Source organism: Antechinus flavipes, chromosome 1 (assembly GCF_016432865.1).
Source record: "Antechinus flavipes isolate AdamAnt ecotype Samford, QLD, Australia chromosome 1, AdamAnt_v2, whole genome shotgun sequence".
Taxonomy (NCBI): domain Eukaryota; kingdom Metazoa; phylum Chordata; class Mammalia; order Dasyuromorphia; family Dasyuridae; genus Antechinus; species Antechinus flavipes.
In genome coordinates, this window is record NC_067398.1 from 494,900,503 (window position 1) to 494,924,846 (window position 24,344).

A 24,344-nucleotide genomic window follows, 5' to 3' on the forward strand; every position below is an offset into this window, starting at 1 on the left:
ATGATGACTTAAGTCAGTGGCAGAATAGCTCAGACCCCAAGACCAAGCTTCAGTTGCTAGATAACCTTAAACTTTTCTATGGATGCCAAATCATCCTCTTAAAAAAAGAAAGTTTCAACTTTGAACTTACTAGGCTTTAGCATGTTTTGTTTACTTCCTCTGAAATGTATTTTGTAGAGGAATAAGGAGGTTATGTCAAAACAATCTATCAAAAAATTTAAATGTTAAGTTTTTTCTTCATCATACTTTTGTAGTATTTAAGGTAGTCAATCAAGAATGACTGAACAAAATATTTCCATGTTTTCTCCACAGTGTATTTTACGTTTTCTATGAGCAATACCTGACTATCGTGGTTGACACAATCTTTAACCTTGGTGTATCCCTGGGAGCAATATTCTTGGTGACTACAATACTCCTGGGCTGTGACCTGTGGTCTTCAGTGATCATGTGTGTTACAATTGCTATGATTTTGGTCAACATGTTTGGAGTTATGTGGCTTTGGGGCATCAGTCTGAATGCTGTTTCCTTGGTCAACTTGGTAATGGTGAGTTTTAAGTCCCCCCGTACTTTGCTATCCACAAATTATTTTTTAAGGATGTTTTGTAAATCTTAAAATAGATAAGAGCAGAAAACTGCTACCTGTTCTTGGTAACTGTAGAGAAGATTAATTAGGACATTAGCATTGGCCAATAGAGTTGTTGTTGGAAAGAACCATTTGATTTTTTTTTCTCCTTGTATTTCTCCCTGTAAAGGTGTTGCTGAAGTATCAATTTGTAGCCACAGTAAATTGATGACTACTTAGACACATCCAGTCTGTTCTGTGGCTATATTTTTGAATTATTTTTAACATTGTCAAACCTTTCAGCATATAACAATAAATGTATTAGTCTGTTTGTTCTTCCTTGATAGTTTTATATACTCTTTAGAAAATCAGAGTTTAGTGTAGGGGAGGGATTTGAGATTCCCCCTTAATAGTTCCCACTTACATAATATAAATAAAATAAGGTTTAGGAAAGGACTCATTCCACACTTACTTCCCACTTCAGAATAAGATTAAGATATTTTAAATATATCATCATTTAGAAACGGATTAAAGAAAGAATGAGAAAAGTACCTAAGCATTTTTGCTAGCACTTTTTTTTTTGCTTTTTTAGACATTTTCTATGCTTCTAGTAGTTGGTTAAAACATATATATATATATATATATAATATATATAACATATATATATTATAGAGAGAGAGAGAGAGAAGGCTTAATTTTGGAGTAAACCATTTTTGGTGGCTATCAGTGATTTTCTTGTGGAATCTGCACTGGCCTTTTAGCAAAGGCAAATCTAATGCCAAACCGGACTTTGTGATTTTCCCAAAGTAATGATAGGATTTCTGGTAGTGATGATAAAGTGATGTGTTTGAGTGTGAAAGATAAAGATGATGAAGAAGAAGGAAGAGAAAAAGAGTTAAGAGGAACACTTAGGAAAAATTTGCCACCCCAATGCTCTGGAAACCTCTTTCAAGCTTCAGTACATAATACCATTTTCAAGCCATTCATCTTTAAAGTTGTTTTTCATTTCAGAGTTGTGGTATCTCTGTGGAGTTCTGTAGTCACATAACCAGAGCATTTACTATGAGCACAATGGGGAGTCGGGTAGCACGTGCTGAGGAGGCACTGTCTCACATGGGCAGTTGTGTAAGTATTCTGATTAGCCCTTAGGACAACTGGCTGAAATTTCAACAAAGTAGGGCAACTACAGCACCTGCTAGTGTCTTCTCTTCTCAGATTGCCTTATGTTTAGTGTATATATGTTTGGTTTTATACCTAGTTGGGACAGAGTGGTGTCTGTGATGTTAGATGCTACATAGAAAAAGCCACTGGATAGAGTGACATCTCTAACACTTGTCACTGCCTCTCACTTCTGGCACAAGACCATAAATATGAATGGAAGGGTCTTTAAGTCATTGGATTTTGATTCAAATTCCATCCCTGCTATTTAACTACCTTGTGTGATCTCGGGCAAATCAGTTATCTCTGGCCGTTATCTCTGGCCTTCAGTTTTCCTCAGCTGTAAAATGTTGAGGTTAGAGGAGAAGAGACAATTCCTTAAGATTCCTTATAGCTTTATATCTATCTCATGGGCTTACTTCTTCATTCTTTCTGCATCTCTTTTTAACACATTCAAAACCCAGCTAGTCCAACGTGGTGGTGGTTTTCATTTTGCCTTTCCCCATCTATATGCCTTTGTGTTGTGTATGCCATTTTTCATGCCTGGATGATCATCTCTGTATCACTGCCTACTGAGTTGGAGAAAGGAAAAATTTCATATGATGTCCCTTTCTCCATAAAATATTCCCTGAACTCTTCCATCTCTAAGTGATCTCTCCTTTCTTGATTCTTTTGTACTATTCTAACTGTGGACTTTATTATGATTTGTATTATTTTATCACATGCTATTTTCTTCTGCACCCCTTAAGTACAAAGCATTAGGTTTTGCTTTCAGTTTTACTAAAGACTGTTCTTTGTATACTCAATATAAATTGTGCCTCATCAGTTTGATTTTCAATTCTGCCATGTTGTCATCCATTCTAGTGCTCATTAAGTACTAATGCCAGTCATATAATAAATAAATCAGTGTTTGTCTTCAGCCCATAACAGAAATTATTTAGTAGTTTGGACTGAGGATAGGTGGGATTTAAGAGTTGAGATTATCAATGGTTGGAGAAAGGGTACTTAATTGTTTACACTGATGTAATGTAAATTTCTTTTAACGTTTCTCTTAAGGTTTTCAGTGGAATTACACTGACAAAATTTGGAGGGATTGTGGTCTTGGCCTTTGCCAGATCTCAAATTTTCCAGATATTTTACTTTCGGATGTATTTAGCTATGGTCCTGTTGGGTGCCACCCATGGCTTAATATTCCTCCCAGTATTACTTAGCTATATAGGTAAGGATAATTAAGTTGTTTTTATGGGTATAAAATTGGAAGGATATGATGATACAGAAACATTTAAGAATTTATTCAAACTTTTTACTAGTGACTTTTGACTTTGAGTCAGTTTGAATTTGAATTCTAAGGAATTCTCATTTTTACATGAAGGATTTGTTGCCACAACTGTTACTTGTTATAGTGCTAACCCCAGTGATTATGTGATCTTGAAGCAGAAATTTCTATTAATTTTCCTACTACTAACTGGTCCTCTGGGAAGAAGGGACCCTATATGAGACATTTATCAAATTCTTGTTAAATGTGACTTAATACCAACTGGTCTCTACTAAACAAACATTTAATGTTATTGAGTAAAGGACTGGGTAAAAATAAATATGCTGCCAGATCATTTAAATGTTGACATTTTGTTTCTCACCCTCCCTTCCCACATTTTTCCTCTAATTTTTTGGGAATGAGAATAAAAATGTTCAAGTAGATTCCCAGCCCTTCATTTTACTGTTTTTAGTACAGGGGCTTAAAATGAGTCAGTTATTTCCCTAGTAAGAATCATCTATGAGTTTGGACCAATTCCATGTGTGAACTAGCCTGAGCAAAGTGAAGGAAAAATTACCAGCTTTACTTGATGGCATTTTCTTAGAGACTGAAATGGGGCTGGGAGACAATTTTTTTTTTTTTACTGACATGCCCTTCATCTTCTGTGTAGTTATGTTTAACTGCCTAGTGACCAGAGAGAACAGGGAATGAAATTGGTCATCTCAGAATACTAATGCTGGTCATGCATAGAAGGACACCTGACCTTGCAGAGAAGGGCACCTAGCCTACACTCGGGCAGACCTAAGTTCAAATTTGGCTTCAAAACACTTAATAACTGTGCTCCTGGTCAAGTCACTTTACTTCTTTTGGTTTTACTTTCCTCATCTGTTAAATGGGATAATATTAATTATTCTTATATTCTTAAAAGTGGTTCTGCTAAGAAACAGCCTCAGATGACAGTACTATGGAGAAAAAAACCAGTAATTATTTTCCTCCTCCTCTAGGGCCATCAGTGAATAAAGCTAAAAGCCGTGCTGCTCAAGAACGAAACAGAGGCACTGAACGAATATATTCCATTAACACTGCTATTACAAACTTATGAGATATCTTGTGTAAAGGGGAAAAAAACATTTACTAGAGTGGATTTCATGCTAACAGAACAAAGGGAGATCTATAAAATTACAGGTCTGTTTCACAGTAAAATAAAAAGGAAGTTAACAGGATCATCTTGTTCCTTGGACTCCAATTCCAATCTGGTTTTGCTATTGAAGGTTATATTGATCATGACCCCTTGGCTCTACTCCACTTACCCTTCCAAGAATACATAATAATGGGGGACCTTTTGTCTGAGAATCATTTTATCAGGACATGGGTCCTGATAAATTACCCTGTATAGGGAAACCATTCTAGTTTCTCTGAGGATTAAGTCAAGACATTGGAAACAGTTATAGCACCAACTTATTTAAGTTATTTTTATTATATTATTATTAATACATTATTAAGTTAAGCAATTTAGCTTCCTTGAATTCTTTTATTTTCTAGAATATTATTTCCTGAGCAAAGGATAAACTAAATGAAACATTTTATTTACCAACCTTCTTTGTGAATACTGATAGAACATGAGTGTACATATCAGACTGATCAATAACAGCTTGGGTCCGAACAGGTCTTTTGAGAAGGGGATTGCTGCGGCTTTGCCCTGTTTCCACCACCTAAATGAACAGTTGATAACCAGCTCGCTAAATTAGAGCAAGAGATCTTACCCATAAGCTCAAGCCCCACTGGGCTTGCATCTTCCTTCCAGCAATACTTGCTGGCTCTGTATCATGGAGCCAGCCTCCCTGACGCTGCTTTCTCATCATGAGAAAGTAGTTGAAATAGTTGACCGCTAAGGTCCCTTCCAGCTCTAGATCTGTGTAGCTGGATAAAGGTATCAGAATTAGATACTATTAGATACTAGCAGCATCTCCTTAAGCCCAGAGTGTAGATAAGCATTCTTACCCTCAACAAAGTTACTCACAATATGGCGGAAGACTATCACAAAAATACTGTGGGGACAGTGGAAGGTCCATTCAATAGTACTGGACACCTGAAAACTTTGTGGGGATGGCCATCAAATCCAGCTGGAAAGGTGATCATAAACTGTCATATGGATAAGCAGCCTAAATATAAGATCATATCATTATAAAAATTAGAAAGGAAATTAGGAAAATACTTTTTAAAACTACACATGGGTGGAATTCATAACCAGATAGGAGAAATCACAAAGAATAAAATATAGAACTTGTGTGTTAACAAAATTAATGCGCTAAGATAGAAATGAAGCAGCTGAGCGGGGACAAATCTTTGCAACATGCATTTCCAATAAAAATTTATTATCCCATGTAAACATAGGGAAATATCACAAACCTATTAGATTAAGAGCAATTCCCCAATAGGAAAGTGGTCAAAGGATATGGATACAGAATTTCTTAAAAAATGAAAAATTTGTCAATGATTATAAGAAGAAATGCTTCAAGTAGCTATGTAAATAAAAATGACTTTCAGGTTTTACTGTGTGCCCCTCAAGTTAAACAAGGTAATAAAATATGAAAATAATGTCAAAGATTGGCATATCAACACATTATTGGTGGACCTATTAATTAGTCTAATTGTTCTGCAAAATAATTTAAAATTATACAAAAATACCAAACTGTCTACTCCTTGTCTTCCAGAGATCTTGTTACTGGTAATAAACACAAAGAAGATCAAAGACAGAAAGAAGGGTACCACATACATTAAAATGTGTGCCAACACTTTTTGTGGTTGCCAAAAAAACTGGAAACAACGTAGGTATCAATCAGTTTAAGACAAATTATACTATAATTATAGTATTATAGTAAATTATATGTAATTGTAGTAAATAAATGTAATGTCACCATCATACTGTATGAAATGAGAAATATAAGAAATTCAGGGAAATTTTGGAAGGTTACATGAGTCATTATACAGGGGGAGAAGGGTCATGAAAACAATACACACCATTTACAAATTCAAGTAAAATTAATACTAAAATGCAAAAGGCAGGTAATGGAACATACTCTATTCTACTGAGAAATCGGGGATTAATAGGCAGGAAAAGTTGCATATACTGTCATGGCTGCTACATCAGTTGGTTTTCCTAAAGTGATTTTTATTGTTACAAGAGAAACTGCTTTTGAGGTAGAGGTTTATTATCAGGAAGACTAAGGTATAAAAACAAAAGGCAGCAACATAACTCAAAAACTAACTATACCAAATTATATGAGATTATATTTTTTTGATAACTATACTTCTTGGCAAACATCTTTGTGAATTAGCAGAACCTGAGTAACAAAAGGGAAAACTAAGTTTTCTATCTAATTCAAAAGCTATTTCCTATTAACAACACACAATATAAGACTTAAGGCACAACTTTTTCATTTGTAAAAGCCCAAGTCAAACTTGTGATCAAGATCAGTATCCTCAGCAGTTAGCGTAGTGCCTGACACACAATAGATGCTTGATAAGTGTTTTTGAATAGTTGCTTGAATGTCTTACTAAAATAAAAGATTGTTTTTCCTTTCAGAGATAGAAGCTACATTCAAAGTTGTCCTATATCCTAACATTGTCAAATAAATGAGTAAGACAAGATTACTGCCTTCAAGCCTGTTGTTTTTTGCTGAGGCAACTGGGGTTAAGTAACTTGTCCAGGGTCACAGAGGTAGGAAGGGTAAAGTGACTGAGGACAGATTTGAAGTCAGGTCCTCCTGACTTCAGAGCTGCTGCTCTACCCACTGCACTACCTAGCTGTCCCAACCTTCAAGTTTTTAATCTACACAATCCACTCCTAGATCCAAGTCTCCCATCTTCAACCCAAGAAGATAGACTGAGGGTCCAAAATGGGTGGCATTAAAATATTTTTTTCCTACAATAATCACCATTGGATTCTCTCCTTGTCAGAGGGAAGAAACACTTTTCTCTTACAATACTGTTTCATGAGAAAACACTGGCACAGAAACTCTTTCACAGTTCCTAAATCCTATAAAACTGGGGTAACAATTGTCATACCTACCTCACAGGACTGCTGTGAGAATCAGAGGAGATAATGTATGTAAAACACTTTGTGAAATTTAAATTGCTACATAAATGTCATCTAATATTCTTCACAGACAAAATACTGTGGAAAGACATAAGCCAGATAAGGAAGCAGAAATAAAGAGGTCTTGGGAGGTCAGCAAACCCACCAATGTGCGTCCCCACAAACCAAATTCTCCATCCTACTCTCAATGACTTGTCTCAGTGACTGATTGCTGCAAATCTAACGACAGATTGTTCTAGTCAAGAAGAAAAGACAAATAGGTTCAGAAAATCTGAACTATATTACTGACAGCAGAGGATGGTTGGTAGTTACCACATTTGCTTAAGTGCTGAAAATACTTTGAAGAGGCCATAACGCAGTTAATACTGTTACCTAAATGAGATGGGACTCCTATCCTCTGGTCCTTTAACAACCACTCCAGTAGCCCCACCAGATCGAACAGCAAAAACCTGAAAAAGGTTTGAAGTTAATTTTAGTAGTCTGAACTTTCAAAGGATATTTCATAGTCTAAAAATGCTAACTAAGTTTTATTTTGTAGTAGTACTCTTAGGTGTCTATTTTTACCCAGTTTGAGGTTTCTGATATAGAGCTAACCTAAAATGCTTCTAATCATTCAAACCATACCTACAGATAGTTGGGAGATTTAAATGTGTTTTGAGAAAAAAGATATCATCTCATGATATCACAACCATAATGTTAACATCTCACACAAGATGATAAGGAATCAAGGATGATCCAACACTGGTTCCTTCTGCAAATTTGAATATAGCACATTTCCCTAGACTGTTTTTCTCTTTGTAAAAATGATGGTAGAACAAGCTTGAATTTTTTAATTCCTTAATTCAAATTTTAACCAAAAGCCATCAGTACTTCAGACACCCATGACATCATCGGTATGAATCCTCCCTCCATGGTTCTGGTTGAAACCCTTTGATGACACAATTGTTGGTCTTCAAAAGTTATGGTTGAAAAAATTCATTATTCCAGGGTCAACTTGGTGTTAAGCCTTTCTGTTCTTAGCTTGGTTGGTCCTTGGCCATCACAGGGCCAGTACTCAGAATATTTCAAGTTTGATAGGATCTGACAGAGAGCTTGCTCTTCGCTGGTATATCCTCTGAGACCATAGTCAATTAGAACCATAAAAAGACCCCAAAGAAGGACTCAACTAGTAAAAAAATCATTATTAACAAAACATGACTAAAAATGACTGAGTCCTCTAACTTCTATGAAAACAATGCCTTCACACACACGCAAAAAAGTTGTGAGTTATGTCTGTGGTACTGACTCAGTTTGGACAATGATGAAATTAAATCTCTTAGCATAGAAAATTATTTCCCTCCCCAGTTGTGTCCTAGAAGAAACAAATGACTATGTTAAGTATGGTGTCCTTCAGGATCGGCATATAGGAAACTAGGTATGTTTAACCGCAGGTTTCCTCCCCTTACTGCCTTCTTCAGACCTCCTTCTAGCAGTTGTGATGGTCAGATTTTTTTCCCCCAGTGGGAGTAGAGGGATTTGAAGGCTTTGTGAAGAATAAGAGGATAAGAAATGGTCCTGACAATGTAGTTTCATTTGTAAAATGAGTAACTGGTTATTACATGATCTTTAAGATCCTTTTCAGCACATTCTATTAATTAGAACCAAACCAGGGCAGCCTTGTCAAGAAAAGAGCAAGTGAAATAGAAAGGGCATGACTTAGGGAGATGTAGCCCCAATTCTTTTCATAGTATTTGTCTAAGATCCTAGCACCCAACTATCATGGGTACTCTAGTGTAGTCCCAAATCTTCCCCTGTAAAACTTCTATATACCTATTCTGATGGGTTCTGATGCTGTCCTTTTTACTTATTCTCATTCTTGCCCAGGTCAGATCCGTGATCTTTCCCCCACTTCCACAGACTTCCCAGACTCCTCAACTTCCTTCTAAATTTAGGACAGTAAACCCACTGAGCTCTACATTCGTAACCCACACAATCATTCTGCAAATCTCAGAGTATCGGATATAGTAGAAACATGCCAGAGACCATGTCCTTGGGGGACATGCCAGAGACCATGTCCTTGGAATCAAAGAGCTAAAGAAGAATGTAATCGCCTGCACATAAATTCTGAAGCTACAACCTTATCGTAAACAAACTATACACCCTAAACTCCTGAGACAAGATGATGTGTGTCCCAGAAAATTGGCCCTATCAGCCCAGGTGCAAGATAACAATTAGGCTCCAGGATGTCTGCCACACATCTGGTGTGACATTTTTTACTTTGCTACCCCCCATTCAGAAATGTATTTAACTAGACCCTCTTCACTCATTAAACTGAGACTTTGTTTCACCCCAACTGGTCTCCCTCCTCATTTCTAACCCCATTCCTTTTCAGGCCTAGCCTTACAGACAAATGCCAGCCTCGGGACCCACACTTTGATGACCTGCTGGACGGGTCAATTGGCGCCCAAACGTGGGGCCCCGAGGCTGGACATTTGCCCGGCAGATTAAGAAGAGGTAAGAAGAAGCTCGTCCGGACCCGCTACGAGATCGCTCTACAGCAGAGAGCCCCGCAGATCGCTCTACAGAGAGCCCCACAGATCGCTCTACAGAGAGCCCCGCTGATCGCTCCACAGAGAGCCCCGCAGACCGCTCGCTCCACAGAGAGCCCCGCAACTGAAAAGTGAGTACATAATCTGCTGCATTCATGGGAACTAGAAAGAGGAGTAAAAATTCCCCCTAGGGGATCTTTGAGATCCCCCCCCCCAGTCAAGTCTATCTACCTCCCACTTCCCAAAGTAGGGACTCCCCCCGTAGAAAGCAATCTCGCATACCCCGTCTTCCCCGCCCCCCAACCTAAACTCCCTGTAAAAACTCAGAATGCCCTTAGCGCCTCAGACGTTGGTGAATTAGAAAGCAAGGCCGCAGGGTATATTCTACCTCCTCACAACTTGCCCTTTCTTACTGCCCCGATAATTAATTACCCAAAGCGGTAAGACCCTTGAAGAATATTATGTGTTATATTTTTGTTTAATGTTGTACATTAACTTTACAACATTAAAAGACTACAGTCTGTGTAGTCTGTGTGATGTGTGTTCTATGTTCTGTGTGATTTGTCTGTTTTATTGGTTGGAAAAATTTTTAAGAACATCGTTGCAACTATGCTTACTAAAACGGAGCTCCATGTCTGTCTGTGTGTGTCTGTGTTAAAAGGTACCAAGCTCATAAGAGATAAGGATTCAGCCTCTGTGTGCAGGCTTAGCGAATATCAAGAAGCTTGAAAAATCTTTCTCTCTCTCTCTCTCTCTGTCTCTGGCTGACTGCAGCAGCCTGTGAGACAAAGGGAGAAAAGTGAGAGAAAGGAAGAAAAGGAAATGAAAAAATAGATTGAAAGGGATTTGGAATTTCGGAAAGTTAAAATACAGCCCCTAGTCTGTTTTTGCTGATTTAAAAGCTTTGTTAAGTTTTAAGAACAATGATTAAGAAATTTGGGAATTGGTTGTTTGAAAATTTGCTTGTGATTTTAAAACTTTTAACCTGTTGTACTAATTTGTAAGTAAGGAAAAGCCTACTAGAGTAAAGAGCAATAAAATTCAAGCTTACCCTGGCCTGGGCAATAAAAAGCTTTGGGATAAGATGCTAATAGCTGTTAGAAGAAATGTGGTAGAAGAAAAACTTTTAAAAACAGCTGTATTAGTTTGATTCAGTTTGTTACCTTCTGAAATATATTGAGTTATTTGTTAATATAAGTTATACTTTAAAACCAGCTCTGCTGGACATGTGTGGGTTTTTGGAAGTTTCAGGGAGAAAGAGAAGGTTGGAAATGGGTGAATTTGGGAAGAAACCTGATATTGGGAAACTGATGGGTTAAATCTTGAAAAGGATCCCCATTAGGAAATTTGAATGGGGAACCTGAGAGAAGTTTTTTCCAGGGGGCAGGAGTGGGGGAAGGGTGGCCATATGGAATCCTCTCCTCCCCTCACCCCTCTAGAGTGTGTTACTGCCGTTTTTTTTTCTTATCTGATTACAGCCAGTTCAGCAAACTGATTTTTAAGGACATACTTTTAGGTTAAATTGATTGAATGTTTGTTTTTTGATGCATAAATGTTTTTTGGTTAAAAAAGAAAATGGTCATAAATGTGATCCATACTTTGGTCCGAGTATTTCTAAAAGTTTAATTGCTATGTTAAAAAAAAAAAAAACAAAAAAACTTCTTGAATTCTTTTATGTGGAATTGGGTCTTTTGTATAAGTTTAAATTGATTGTATTGGGTCATCCTGAGGTTATTTAAAGGGCCTCTGAACATAATAGTTTTTTCTTTGTCCTTTTGAAAATGTTTCTGTTATGGACAATATGCAATTTGGGATTATTTTTCTATGTATTGGGTATTTTAAAAGCAAAATGATTTGTATGTATAATGTTCACTCCTGTAACATCTACCCAGATATGATAATTGTTCTAAGTTGTGAACTTACTGAGACGAAATTTCTTTCTGTTATTACTACATGGTTATGATAAATAATTGTTTAAGAGTTATCAGAAATTTGATTAATGACATCTGTTATTGGAGGTAAAAGTTTTTGGCTTAGAGTTAATTGGCTATTTGGGAATTTTAAAAGCTCCACCCTGTGACAATTACTGGGACAATTGATAAGCAGTTAAAATTCGATTATGTTCTTGCATTTTTCCTTTTGTAACTGATCTCTCTGATCAGAGCAATGGTCAATAGAACTGTTAATGCAATTCAATTATGTTATGCCTTTCTATTTTCAGTCTGGTCATATGTAATCATTGTATCCTAAATGCTTGGGCAAATGAGTATTTCACTTGGTCATCTGTCTGTTACTGGATATTTGTGTTTTATTTCTTTAAGGTTTCTACATAAGAGGACAATTAATAATGGTCTGTAAGACTGCACCCGTTTGCTTGGCCTGTAAAGCAAACTCATTTCTTCACATAGGGAACAATTCACTTTGGCCTCCTCATGTTTTGCAGCAACCTGATGAACTGAGTCTTTCTATCTGAGACTGATCTAATCTTTATTTGCTAGATTTGTGTTTTTGCTCTAGATTTTGGTCAAATTACAGATATTGGTTTGCTTCTGGAACCTGGATCAGCTTTGATCAGCTTTGATTGTCACCACGGCACACACCCACTCTGCATGGAATGAGAGCCTCCTATCACTTCACAGCCTGAAGCAGCAGTTTGTACATGAGACCATGGACTGGACTCTGCATCGAGTGTACTTTGGACTGATATAAGAGACTTTGGGAATGGTTGATGACTGACTGTTAAACCTTGCCTGGATCATCTATTACTGTGTGCTTAAGATTTGGGATGGGATTTGTTAAAACTGTGTAATTATTGCTGTTATGTTTGAGGGATTTTTAGGAAATGCTACTGTACTAGTCTGTTATGTATAGGGATTTTGATTCACTCTTGGGATTTATATGGGCAATGGTCATTCGATAATTCCTTTCCATGAGAAAAAAAAAGGGGGAAGGAAGAGGTAGAACATTGGGGAACCTGGTATATATTTTTTCAAAATACCTGAAAGAATGGGAACACCTAGCTCCTATTCACTTTGCCCTAAGCACTTTTGCCCCACCCCCTATCACTAGTTCAGATTGAATTTGGATGCTTTAGTCTTAGAATCCCTTATTTTGTTAAAACCTCAACATCAACGAGCCCATCGGAGGCTCACTGAGATTTAATGACCAATTGCTAGAAGAGCCTTGGTACCGACGGGTCAGGTCTAGGCTATACCCCCCCTTTCAGCAGGCAGTGGTCTAGCCAATGACGGGATTAGTGTGACCCCGGGTGGTGGATGCTTTGAGGTTGACTTATTATTTTTTAATTTTGGAGCCATGGCAGTAAGACCACGCAAGTGCCATGACGGGCAACCTCGAGAGGTCAGGCCACCCACTTAAGACAGGGTTCGGCATGGCGTACCCCCAAGTTGGTATGGCTGACCCCGACGACCTAAGACAGCACTTGGTGGCATGCATCCTCCTTTCCAATGATTGGCGATACTAAGACATTGTAACATTGGTTGTGTATCAACGCTCGCTCCCCACAACCGGAGGCCGGTCACATAGCCTAAGTCAGGCCTCCCACCCGTGCATAAATAAAAAAAAAGGGGGACATGCCAGAGACCATGTCCTTGGGGGACATGCCAGAGACCATGTCCTTGGGGGACATGCCAGAGACCATGTCCTTGGAATCAAAGAGCTAAAGAAGAATGTAATCGCCTGCACATAAATTCTGAAGCTACAACCTTATCGTAAACAAACTATACACCCTAAACTCCTGAGACAAGATGATGTGTGTCCCAGAAAATTGGCCTTATCAGCCCAGGTGCAAGATAACAATTAGGCTCCAGGATGTCTGCCACACATCTGGTGTGACATATTTTACTTTGCTACCCCCCATTCAGAAATGTATTTAACTAGACCCTCTTCACTCATTAAACTGAGACTTTGTTTCACCCCAACTGGTCTCCCTCCTCATTTCTAACCCCATTCCTTTTCAGGCCTAGCCTTACAGACAAATGCCAGCCTCGGGACCCACACTTTGATGACCTGCTGGACGGGTCAGAAACAATTCTAGACTTGTCAAGAAACCTGGATTTCACTGCAAGAGTGGAAGTGATGGGAATCTTTAAGAGGAGGTAACAATTCCATCTTAATAGTTTGTAAGAGAGGAGATGAAACTCAAAATAGTCTAATATGTATTGTAAATTTCAAGAAAGCAGATTTCCCAATGTTAAAAAAATCAGTTAGATCCCACAGACTGAAATTCTATAGGGGATATTTCAGTTCATGGGATTGAGAAGCTCTCAAGAATAAAAGTCTTAATACACAAAATCAAATCCAGTAAAATTATTTAACTTTCTATGTACATGTTGTTTTTCCACAAAGAATGTAAGCTTCTGGTGGGCAGGAAATGTTAAGCCTAGAGCACCCTAAAGGACATGCACAAAAGTGGCCAATAAAATGATGCTCAATCTAAGCAAGAAACTACCCTTGATGTGTTCATCAGGCCTAGATCAGCTATGTGCTGGGGCATCAAAAGAACTGACAGATAAGATTGTCAAACCATTATTGGTATCAGACTCATTCCCATTTTTGACAGGGTCACTAATCTGACAGACAAGAAAAAGCTTTAAAGTTGGCCTAAATGTGAACAAATCTCTTAATAAAGTCACTCATACTATTCTTGTAGAAAAGATAGAGTTGTGAGAGAGATTTAAAGTATATTTAGGTGATTAAAAATGTAAATTTTTATATTTCAGTTCAAATATTCAACCTTACAAAGTATATGATGGGAGAGTTTGGGGGGTGGAGGGGGAAGGATACAGACTTTTAAATTCAAAATGAACCAAAATTTTGACTTGACAAGCAAGACAATGAGGCAATTTTAAACTCTGTTAGGAGGAATCTAGTATATGGGGCTATTATCCCATTTATTCACACCTAGTCAGACAAGAATCTGGAAATATTTTGTCCAGTCCGATGTACATTTCAGGAATAAGTGATAAGCTGGATTGTGTCTAGCTGATGAAAGGAGATATTTACCTTAGAGAAGGAGCCAGATTGCTTTTATTTTGGGAGACAGGTGGGTAGCTGAATAGATATTAGTGAGTGAGATCATTGAGAAATGAATTCAGATGCCGCCTTGGATACCTGGTGGTTGTATGACCCTAGACTGACCACTTAACCTCTCTCAGCCTCAGTTTCCTCATCTGTAAAATGCAGCTGCATTAAAAAGTAGCTTTTGCTTTAACTTTAGGATCCTATGACCTGTTTTCGAGTCTTTGAAGGACTATCCTTTGGAAAACTGATTAGGCTCTCTCCTCTTAGGCCCATCCGGAATGAGGAACAGGTGGAAAGTTCCAGGGAGGAAAAACTTTCGAGCTATCCCAAAGAAGAACGATCTGTCTTCGGGAGGTAGTGAGCTCCCCGTCCCCTAAAGTGTTCAAGCAGAAGCGGCATGGAGACACGCTGCCATGAGGACTCCGGTCCAGGTCCAGGTCCACGATGGAGGCGATCGCCTCCGAGGTCCATTCATTTAGCTGTGTGAGCATGGGCCAATCAACTAGCCTCTCTGAACCTCAATTTCCCCACCTTAAGTCCCCCTAACACTTTCTAGGGCTTAGGGTAGAGAGCATGCAAAGAAAACCGAAGATAATTAAATTCCGTCTAAAGAGAGGACCCCGGGCGTCCGGGGTTTTCATCCCTTCGCCCTGCTCCCCTCCCCCGTCCCGACCGGACGTCCCGTAGGGCGCGAGCATCGCCTCCGGCCCCGCCCCCTCCTGACTCCACCTCCTCCCGCGCCCCTCCCCCCTCGGACCTGCTTGTTGGCCTCATCGAAAAAGACGCAGTTGACGGGATTCGCCTTCTCGAAGTGCACCGGCCGCTCGCACAGCTCCAGGTAATAGTCCTCCTCCTCGCTCATCTCGGCGGGCGGCAGCTCCGCTCTGACCCCCGCGGAGGAGCCGGGGCCGATCCTCGAGCGTAGCGGAGCACACGGGGCTCTACGTGAGGGGCTGCAGGAAAGGCAGTGGCAGCGGCAGCCCGGGTTACAGCTCCGGGAGCAGGAGGCCGCTTCCTGGTGCCTCGGCCCCACCCCTTTGCGCCACGTGACCCTGACCGCCTCCGCTCTTAAAAGGGCGAGGGCCCGGCTCTATCGGTAGCGGGGCCCACCGAACGCCCCCGATGACGTCGCGTGATGACGTGCAACGGGGCCTCCCGCCGAAAGGTTCTACCTTGACCTCAGGCCTCCTGGTGTGTCCAAGAGCGGGAATGCCAGGGTGCGATGGAAGGATGTACAGCCCTCGGAAAGAAGGCGTCTCCGAGTAACAGGAAGAACATTTCATAACGAAACTGCAAATAACAATAAATAGAGTCAATAATACACCTAATAGCAACAGCAATAGTACAACCTACGGCAATATGATTAATACCATTACAACAATTAATAATTGCGGCCATAGTACAACTAATGATGTCAATCAAAATGCAGTGATTAATAACAACAACAGCACAGCAACAATGAACAAGCAACAGCCCACTCCTTGATTAACAATAAAGACAACAAATTTATTTAGTGCCTGATGTGCCAGGCATTGTGCTAAATATGGGAGATACAAAGAACGGCAAAAGACAGCCCTTGTTCTCAACGAGCTTACTGTCTAATGGTGGATGGGAGTCCACTTGCAAACTAGGTACAAATGATACCTATATTAATATGTTTAGATGTATATGTGTGTATGTAGACAGGTAGGGAAGCATGCACACGTGTTTGTGTTTGTATATTATATATACACACACATATACTCATGCATGCATGAGATAGGAAAATAAGGAAAGGTCCTAACATCAAAGAGGACTGGGAAAGGCTTCTTTCTAGAAGGTGGGATTTTGTGTGGGATTTGAGGGATGCCAGGAGGCACAGACAGGGGGAGAGTGGCCCAAGCAAAGCAATTGTTTTATTCTCTAAGAGAACCAATGACATTGAAAGATGGATGAAACTTGCAAAAAATGATTGACTTGCAAGTGAATTAGGTTTAAGTGAAGCAGAGCTGCCCATTATCAGCCTCACTCTGTCTGCCCAAGGTTATCCGGAATTCAGTGAGAAGATTGTTTGTCACTGGCCCAAGAAGCAAAGAGAGAGAGTAAAAGAGTAATGTTTTCTTGTGCAAGAACAACCAGGAGCTTGGTATTACAGATCACAAAGTATGGGGAAGAAGAAGGAGGGGAGAAGAAAACAAGGTATAACAAGACTGGAAAGGTTGAAAGAAGCCCAGTATAAAAGGCTTTAAAAGCCATAACAAGATTTTTTTTTAATTTAATCCTGGATTGACATTTATTAAATAAAACGGAGGTGATATGGTCAGGCCTGCACTTAATAGTAGCTAACATTTACATATACCTGTGAAGTTTACATAGGATGTTATTTCATTTGATCCTCACAACAATCCTGGGAGGTATTTGCTAATATTATCCTCATTTTACAACTGAGTAAACTGAAGCTGAAAGGGTTGTTGTGAATATCAAATAAGATAATATTTGTAAAACACTCAGTGCCTGGCACATAATGAATATTTAATAACAGAAAAGTTAATTCATAGGCTTAAATCTTGGCACCTATTCTCCCCCAAATTCCAGTCCTGAATCAAAAATTGTCTACTGAACATTCCAATAAACATTTCATAACTCAAAACAACCAAAACCAAATCCATTCCCCTATTCCAGACTTCCCTATTTCTGTCAAAGGGACCATTTGTCTAATCTTGAGTAGATGTTAATCTTGATTCCTTGCCCTCTTTTGCCCCACATATTCAGTCTGTTGCAAAGGATTGCTTTTTCTACTGCTATAGCACCTGACTCTCCCTCTTTACTTAGTTGAGACCCCTCATCATCTTTTGTCTAGGATGTTACAACAGTCTCTTAATTGATTTCTCTGCTTTTTTTTTTTTGTCTCCCCCATCCCAATCTGTTCCAGTGTTATTTTTCTTATGTGAAGATCCAACTGTTTGATTCCCTATTCAATACACTGCACGTTTAGTTATCCTGAAAAATGCTTAATGGAAAGATGGTTCCCTGGTGCTATTTGGAAAGGCAAATAAAGGAACTGCTTTTCTATTGTGTCCAAGAGCAACATGCAACCTCATTTCATAGAGCATTTACTTATCATGGATTGCAGAAAGCTCATGATAAGCATTTGCCAAAAGACCAACATGAAAATAATAGCAGCTTTATGCCAACATTTGTTGCAGAGGATGAAGAGATAGAGGAATTATGCAATGAGCTGTAAAAGATTTTCCAAATTCAATTAACATTAATACTCAAAGACTTTAATGAAAATGTAGGAACAGGGAAGGATGACAAATGGTGGAAAAATTGTTCAGGATTAAGAAACAAAAGAGACCAAATATAGACTCTTATGAATACTTCCTTTAAGAAGAGAATTATAAAGTATCTGAAATTATATATCCAATAACTTCACATATACGATGTTAAACTGAGTATATTTTAGCAGAAGCAGAAAGGATTGACTTGTTACTGATGTAGGAATCATTTAGAAAACAGCCATTTTTGTAAATTCAGACCACTGGATTATTAGGTTAAAAACTAGCATCAATACTAAAATGAAAGAAAAATGAGAAAATAATGGCAATTTAAACCTGGTCTAGTTAAGCAAGTTATTAATGCTGGAAAATTAGAAATAGATTAAGAACAGCCAATGACACTATTGGAATTTTCTAAAGAAGTTTTTCTGTTGTAGAATCAAATGTGTCAGCGAGGACAAAGAGCATAGAAACTACTTCAGCCATAAAGTAGCTAATATTTTTGAAAAAGAGTTAATTGTAATATTCAAAGGCGACACCAATTTAGAATTTAGGTTTATATAGAAAATATTTTTAAATTAAAAATTTTTTTAATAAATAAAAGTTAATTTTCTCTCCATTCCACCCCACTACTGAAAAAGAAAAGGAAAAACCCTTGTAGCAAATATGCATAGTCAAACAAAACAAATTTCTACATTGGCAGTGTCCAAAAATCTGTCTCATGCAGCACATGCAGTCCATCACTTGTCAGGAGGCGGGTATAATATGCTTCATCATCAGTTCTCTGTAATAATGATTAGTTATTGAGTTGATCTGAATCCTTCAGCCTTTCAAAGTTTCCTTTTTTAAAAAAATTAATATTTTATTGTTATGAATATATGCAAAGATGGTTTTCATCATTTACCTTTGCAAAGCCTTGTGTTCCAAATGTTTCTTCTTCTCCTGCTCTTCCCTCTTCACAACAGTAAGCAATCAGATACAGATTAAACATTGCAATTCTTCTAAACATATTTCCTTATTTGTCATGCTATACAAAAAAAAAATCATGTCAAGAGGGAAAAAAAACAAAAAATAAGCAAACAAAACAACAAAAAGGTGAAAATGCTATGCAATGATCCACCTTCAGTATCTATAGTTCTCTCTCTGGATACAGGTGGCTCTCCCCATCACAGGCTATTGGAATTGCCCTGAATCATCTCATTGTTGAAAAGGGCCACATCTTTCACAGTTGATCCTCACATAATTTCATAGTTACTCTGTACAATATTTTCTTGGTTCTGCTTGCTTCACTTAGTATCAGTTTATGTAAGTTCAGTTTCTTTTTAACAGATGAAGAAATTCAGCCTCAGGAATATGAGTCTTGCTCAAGCTTTCAGACAATTAGTGCAAAGGCAGCACTCAGACCTGGTCCTCCTTGATTTCCAGTTTAGGATTCTTGCCACTAGTCTAGGGCAGTTTCCTGAAGTTCAGGTACATTTGTCTCCCTCTACCTTGTATCTTTAACCATTCATCCCTGCTCATTTTCTTAAGTTCAGTAGGCTTTTCCTGATTCATTTTCTTTCTTCACTGTCTTGGCCCTACCAAGATCTGGTCAAACATTCATATCTCCTATTTAACTTGTTCCCTTCCCTTCCTGCCAAACTCCCTAGCACCCCACAACTATTAGTTTTCCTCACCATCCAACACACCCACCCTACTAGAGAAAGTTGCATAATAATGCTAACCATATCCACTTCTGAGTTATGTGAATAACAGCATACATGATTCGCAAAGTGCTTTCCAAATATCTCATGCCGTTTACTTTCTTCTCCTTTGGCTCTCTGCACACTCATCCCCTACTCCTTTGACTAATTCTTCTGTTTCTTTTGCTGATCACCATTCCTGTACCCACTGCCTAAGGATTATTCCCTGACGTTCTGAACCGTATCTACTAATCTCTGTTTTCAACTTTGGTGACTATCTGATTCTATGAGTTCAATTTCTCTATGCAGATGACTTGAAAACTGAAATATGAACCCCTAATTTCTTTCTTGAACAAAGCATTCCATCTAACAATGAGACATTGCCATCTGCATGCCACATCCCCATCTCAAACTCAGTGCCCCAAACAGAATGTTGTCATTCCTCCCATTCCCTCTCCCGACTTCCCCATTTCTATTGAAGGATTATCCTAGTCACCTTCACCTGTACTTCTAATCCACCTTTTCTGTCAATTTTCTATAACTTCTGAGGTCCAATCATTCAATCAGCATATTCATTAAGTCTTGACTTTATTCCTGGAGCTGTGCTTCGTGCTGGGGGTATATATACAAATGATGAGAACATGGTATAGATTCTGATTCTGTGAAGGAGAGTTGTGGAAGTATTCTAGGCATGGGGAGCCAGTGCAAAAATCCAGAGACGAAGTTTGTGTATGTGTGTGTGTATCGAACAGAACTTACAGGAAGAGTAATGTCCATCAAGGCTGGAAAAGTAGGTTGGGGCCAGGATAAGATGGGCTTTAAAAAGCCAAATAAGAGTTTATATTTGATTTTAAAGGCCAAAAGGGAACCACTGCTATGTAGTGCAATGGATATAATCCCAGGTCTGGAGTCAGGAAGAAATGCTTTCTGTGTGACTAGGCAAATCATTTAATCCTATTTGCCTCAGTTTCCTCATTTGTAACATGAGTTGAGAAAGGAAATGCTAAACCATAGAATACTTGTCAAGAAAACCCCAGAGTGGGGTCACAAAGAGTTGACATGACTAAAAAACTGAGTAATTTTTTAAAAAAAATTATAACTTCATTTTCCCTAATTTTTATCTTCTGAATCAAGGAAAAAAGGGGAAAAAGTATCTTTCATATAAAAATCTGTTTCCAGGCCCTCATCAACCTTATTGCTGTAGTAAACATTAGTAGGTGAAATGGAACATATTGATAACTCTAAGTGAGTTACTATGTTTTGGGTCAGGTCATTCAGCCAGTTCTGAATTCTTCTAATCGTACCATTATAAAATCTGTTATCTCTTTATCTCATCACCAATGACAGGATGAGATTTTCTCATGTATATACATGCTTACAACACTTTGCTGATCTGCTAGTTACCTTGTCAAAACTCCAGGCCATTTTTTCAGCTGCTAAAGTGATATCTCCACCTCCAGAAAGAGAACCAGTGAATTTTGAATATAGAATTAAGAATACTTATTTTTGATATCTTTGTCTTTTACCAAATGACTAATATGGAATTACTTATTCAATGCTATGTGAATCAGACTGCCAAGAAATTTATTTTATAGAGCTAGAAAAAATAAAATTATTTAATTCCAAATTTTCTCCCTTTATAGGTTATTCATATGCAGTCATGAAAAACATTTCCAAACCAATCATGTTTACAAAAGAAACTACAGACAAGAAAAGAAATCCAAATAAGAACTTATTGACAAAAATTGCTGGGAAAATTGAAAATTAATATGGCAGAAACTAAACATTGACCCATATCTAACACCCTTTACCAAGATAAGGTCAAAATGGGTTTGTGATTTAGACATAGTAATACTATAAGCAAATAAGAACAAAATATGGCAGATCTGTGCAGAAGGATTTGTGACCAAAGAATTAGAATACATTATGAAATGCAAAATGGATAATTTTGATTATATTAAATTAAAAACCTTTTGTACAAACAAAACCAATGCAGACGAGATTAGAAGAGAAGCAGTAAGTTAGGAGAAAATTTTTACATCCAAGGTTTCTGACAAAGGCCTACATTCTAAAATAGAGAACCAACTAAAATTTATAAGAATACAAGCCATTCCAGAAATTAGGCATGGACCCACACTTAACACCATATACCAAGATAAGATCAAAATGGGTCCATGACCTAGGCATAAAGAACAAGATTATAAATAAATTAGAGGAACATAGGACAGTTTATCTCTCAGACTTGTGGAGGAGAAAGAAATTTGTGACCAAAGATGAACTAGAGACCATTACTGATCACAAAATAGAAAATTTTGATTACATCAAATTAAAAAGCCTTTGTACAAATAAAACTAATGTAAACATGATTAGAAGGGAAGCAACAAACTGGGAAAACATCTTCACAGTTAAAGGTTCTGATAAAGGCCTCATTTCCAAAATATATAGAGAACTGACTCAAATTTATAAGAAATCAAGCCATTCTCCAATTGATAAATGGTCAAAGGATATGAACAGACAATTTTCAGAGGATGAAATTGAAACTATTACCACTCATATGAAAGAGTGTTCCAAATCATTATTGATCAGGGAAATGCAAATTAAGACAACTCTGAGATACCACTACACACCTGTCAGATTGGCTAAGATGACAAGAAAAAATGATGATGAATGTTGGAGGGGATGCGGGGAAAACTGGGACACTAATGCATTGTTGGTGGCGTTGTGAACGAATCCAACCATTCTGGAGAGCAATCTGGAATTATGCCCAAAAAGTTATCAAATTGTGCATACCCTTTGATCCAGCAGTGTTTCTATTGGGCTTATATCCCCAAGAAATACTAAAGAAGGGAAAGGGACCTGTATGTGCCAAAATGTTTGTAGTAGCCCTGTTTGTAGTGGCTGGAAACTGGAAAATGAATGGATGCCCATCAACTGGAGAATGGCTGGGTAAATTGTGGTATACGAATGTTATGGAATATTATTGTTCTGTAAGAAATGACCAGCAGGATGAATACAGAGAGGACTGGCGAGACTTACATGAACTGATGCTAAATGAAATGAGCAAAACCAGGAGATCATTATACAATTCGACAACGATATTGTATGAGGACATATTTTGATGGAAGGGGATTTCTTTGACAAAGAGACCTGAGTTTCAATTGATAAATGACGGACAGAAGCAGCTACACCCAAAGAAAGAACACTGGGAAACGAATGTGAACTATCTGCATTTTTGTTTTTCTTCCCAGGCTATTTATAACGTCTGAATCCAATTCTCCCTGTGCAACAAGGGAACTGTTCGGTTCTGCAAACATATATTGTATCTAGGATATACTGCAACATATTGAACATATATAGGACTGCTTGCCATCTAGGGGAGGGGGTGGAGGGAGGGAGGGGAAAAATCGGAACAGAAACGAGTGCAAGGGATAATGTAAAAAAATTACCCTGGCATGGATTCTGTCAATATAAAGCAATTATTAAATAAAAATTAAAAAAAAAATACAAGCCATTCTCCAATTGATAAATGATCAAAAGATATTCACATGTATGTGCCAAAATGTTTGTAGCAGCCCTGTTTGTAGTGGCTAGAAACTGGAAAATGAATGGATGCCCATCAATTGGAGAATGGCTGGGTAAATTGTGGTATATGAATGTTATGGAATATTATTGCTCTGTAAGGAATGACCAGCAGGATGAATACAGAGAGGCTTGGAGAGACCTACATGGACTGATGCTGAGTGAGATGAGCAGAACCAGGAGATCATTATACACTTCGACAACGATATTGTGTGAGGATGTATTCTGATGGAAGTGGATTTCTCTGACAAAAAGACTTAACTGAGTTTCATTGGAGAAATGATGGACAGAAACAGCTACACCCAAAGAAGGAATACTGGGAAATGAATGTGAACTATTTGCATTTTTGATTTTCTTCCCGAGTTATTTTTACCTTCTGAATCCAATTCTCCCTGTGCAACAAGAGAACTGTTCGGTTCTGCAAATATGTATTGTATCTAGATATACTGCAACATATTTAACATATCTAGGACTGCTTGCCATCCTGGGGGGGGGAGGGGGGAGAAGGGAGGGAGGAGAAAAAACGAAACATAAGTGATTGCAAGGGATAATGTCGTGTAAAAATTATCCTGGCATGGATTCTGTCAATACAAAGTTATTATTAAATAAAATAAAATTAAAAAAAAAAAAGATATTCACAAATTTCAGATTTCATTCTTTCTAGTCATAAGTAAATGTTCTAAAATCACTATTTTTCAGAGAAATGCAAATTAAGATAAATCAAGGCTACCACTACATCTCTCAGACTAGCTTAAGTAGCCAGGAAATGATGAATGTTGGGAGGGGATGTGGGAAAACTGGCTCACTGGAGTTGTAAACTGATCCAACCACTCTGAAGAACAGTAAGGAACTATACCCAAAGGACTATCACACTGTACATACTTTGATTCAGCAGTATTTCTACGAGTCTGTATTCCAAAGAGATCATAACAAAAGGAAAAAGAACCCACATGTACAAAAATGTTTGTGGCAGCCTTTTGTAGTAGCAATAAACTGGAAATTTATGGATGCCCATTAGTTGCGGAATGGCTGAATAAGTTATGGTATACGAATGTTAAAAAATGATCAGTAGGATGATTTCAGAGAGGCCTGGAGAGATTTACGTGAACTGATGCTAAATGAAATGAGTAGAACCAGAAGAACATCATATACAGGAACAGCAAGATTATACATAATGATCA

At 38.1% G+C, this 24,344-nt stretch overlaps 1 protein-coding gene and 1 long non-coding RNA gene across 3 annotated transcripts in view; one reads left to right on the plus strand and one right to left on the minus strand.

Moving 5' to 3' along the window:
* The window catches only part of NPC1 (NPC intracellular cholesterol transporter 1), a gene marked incomplete at its 5' end in the record, with an annotated part of 34,811 nt that extends 30,613 nt beyond the window's left edge, over nt 1-4,198 (plus strand). The window contains 4 exons of the mRNA XM_051970340.1: nt 313-544; nt 1,574-1,687; nt 2,777-2,939; nt 3,980-4,198. Coding sequence (XP_051826300.1) covers nt 313-544; nt 1,574-1,687; nt 2,777-2,939; nt 3,980-4,077 — 607 coding nt within the window. The remainder of the gene's footprint in view (nt 1-312; nt 545-1,573; nt 1,688-2,776; nt 2,940-3,979) is intronic.
* A 235-nt stretch (nt 4,199-4,433) lies between these two features.
* On the minus strand, nt 4,434-23,643 carry LOC127543949 (uncharacterized). Of its 2 annotated transcripts, XR_007949343.1 has the most exons (3): nt 18,807-23,643; nt 15,403-15,935; nt 4,434-7,523 (listed from the first exon to the last, which is right to left on the minus strand). It is a non-coding gene; the product is annotated as an uncharacterized LOC127543949 (long non-coding RNA). The 2 variants fall into 2 exon arrangements; XR_007949342.1 differs by lacking the exon at nt 18,807-23,643 and having other exon boundaries at nt 15,403-18,793.
* Between the last annotated feature and the right edge of the window lie 701 nt (nt 23,644-24,344).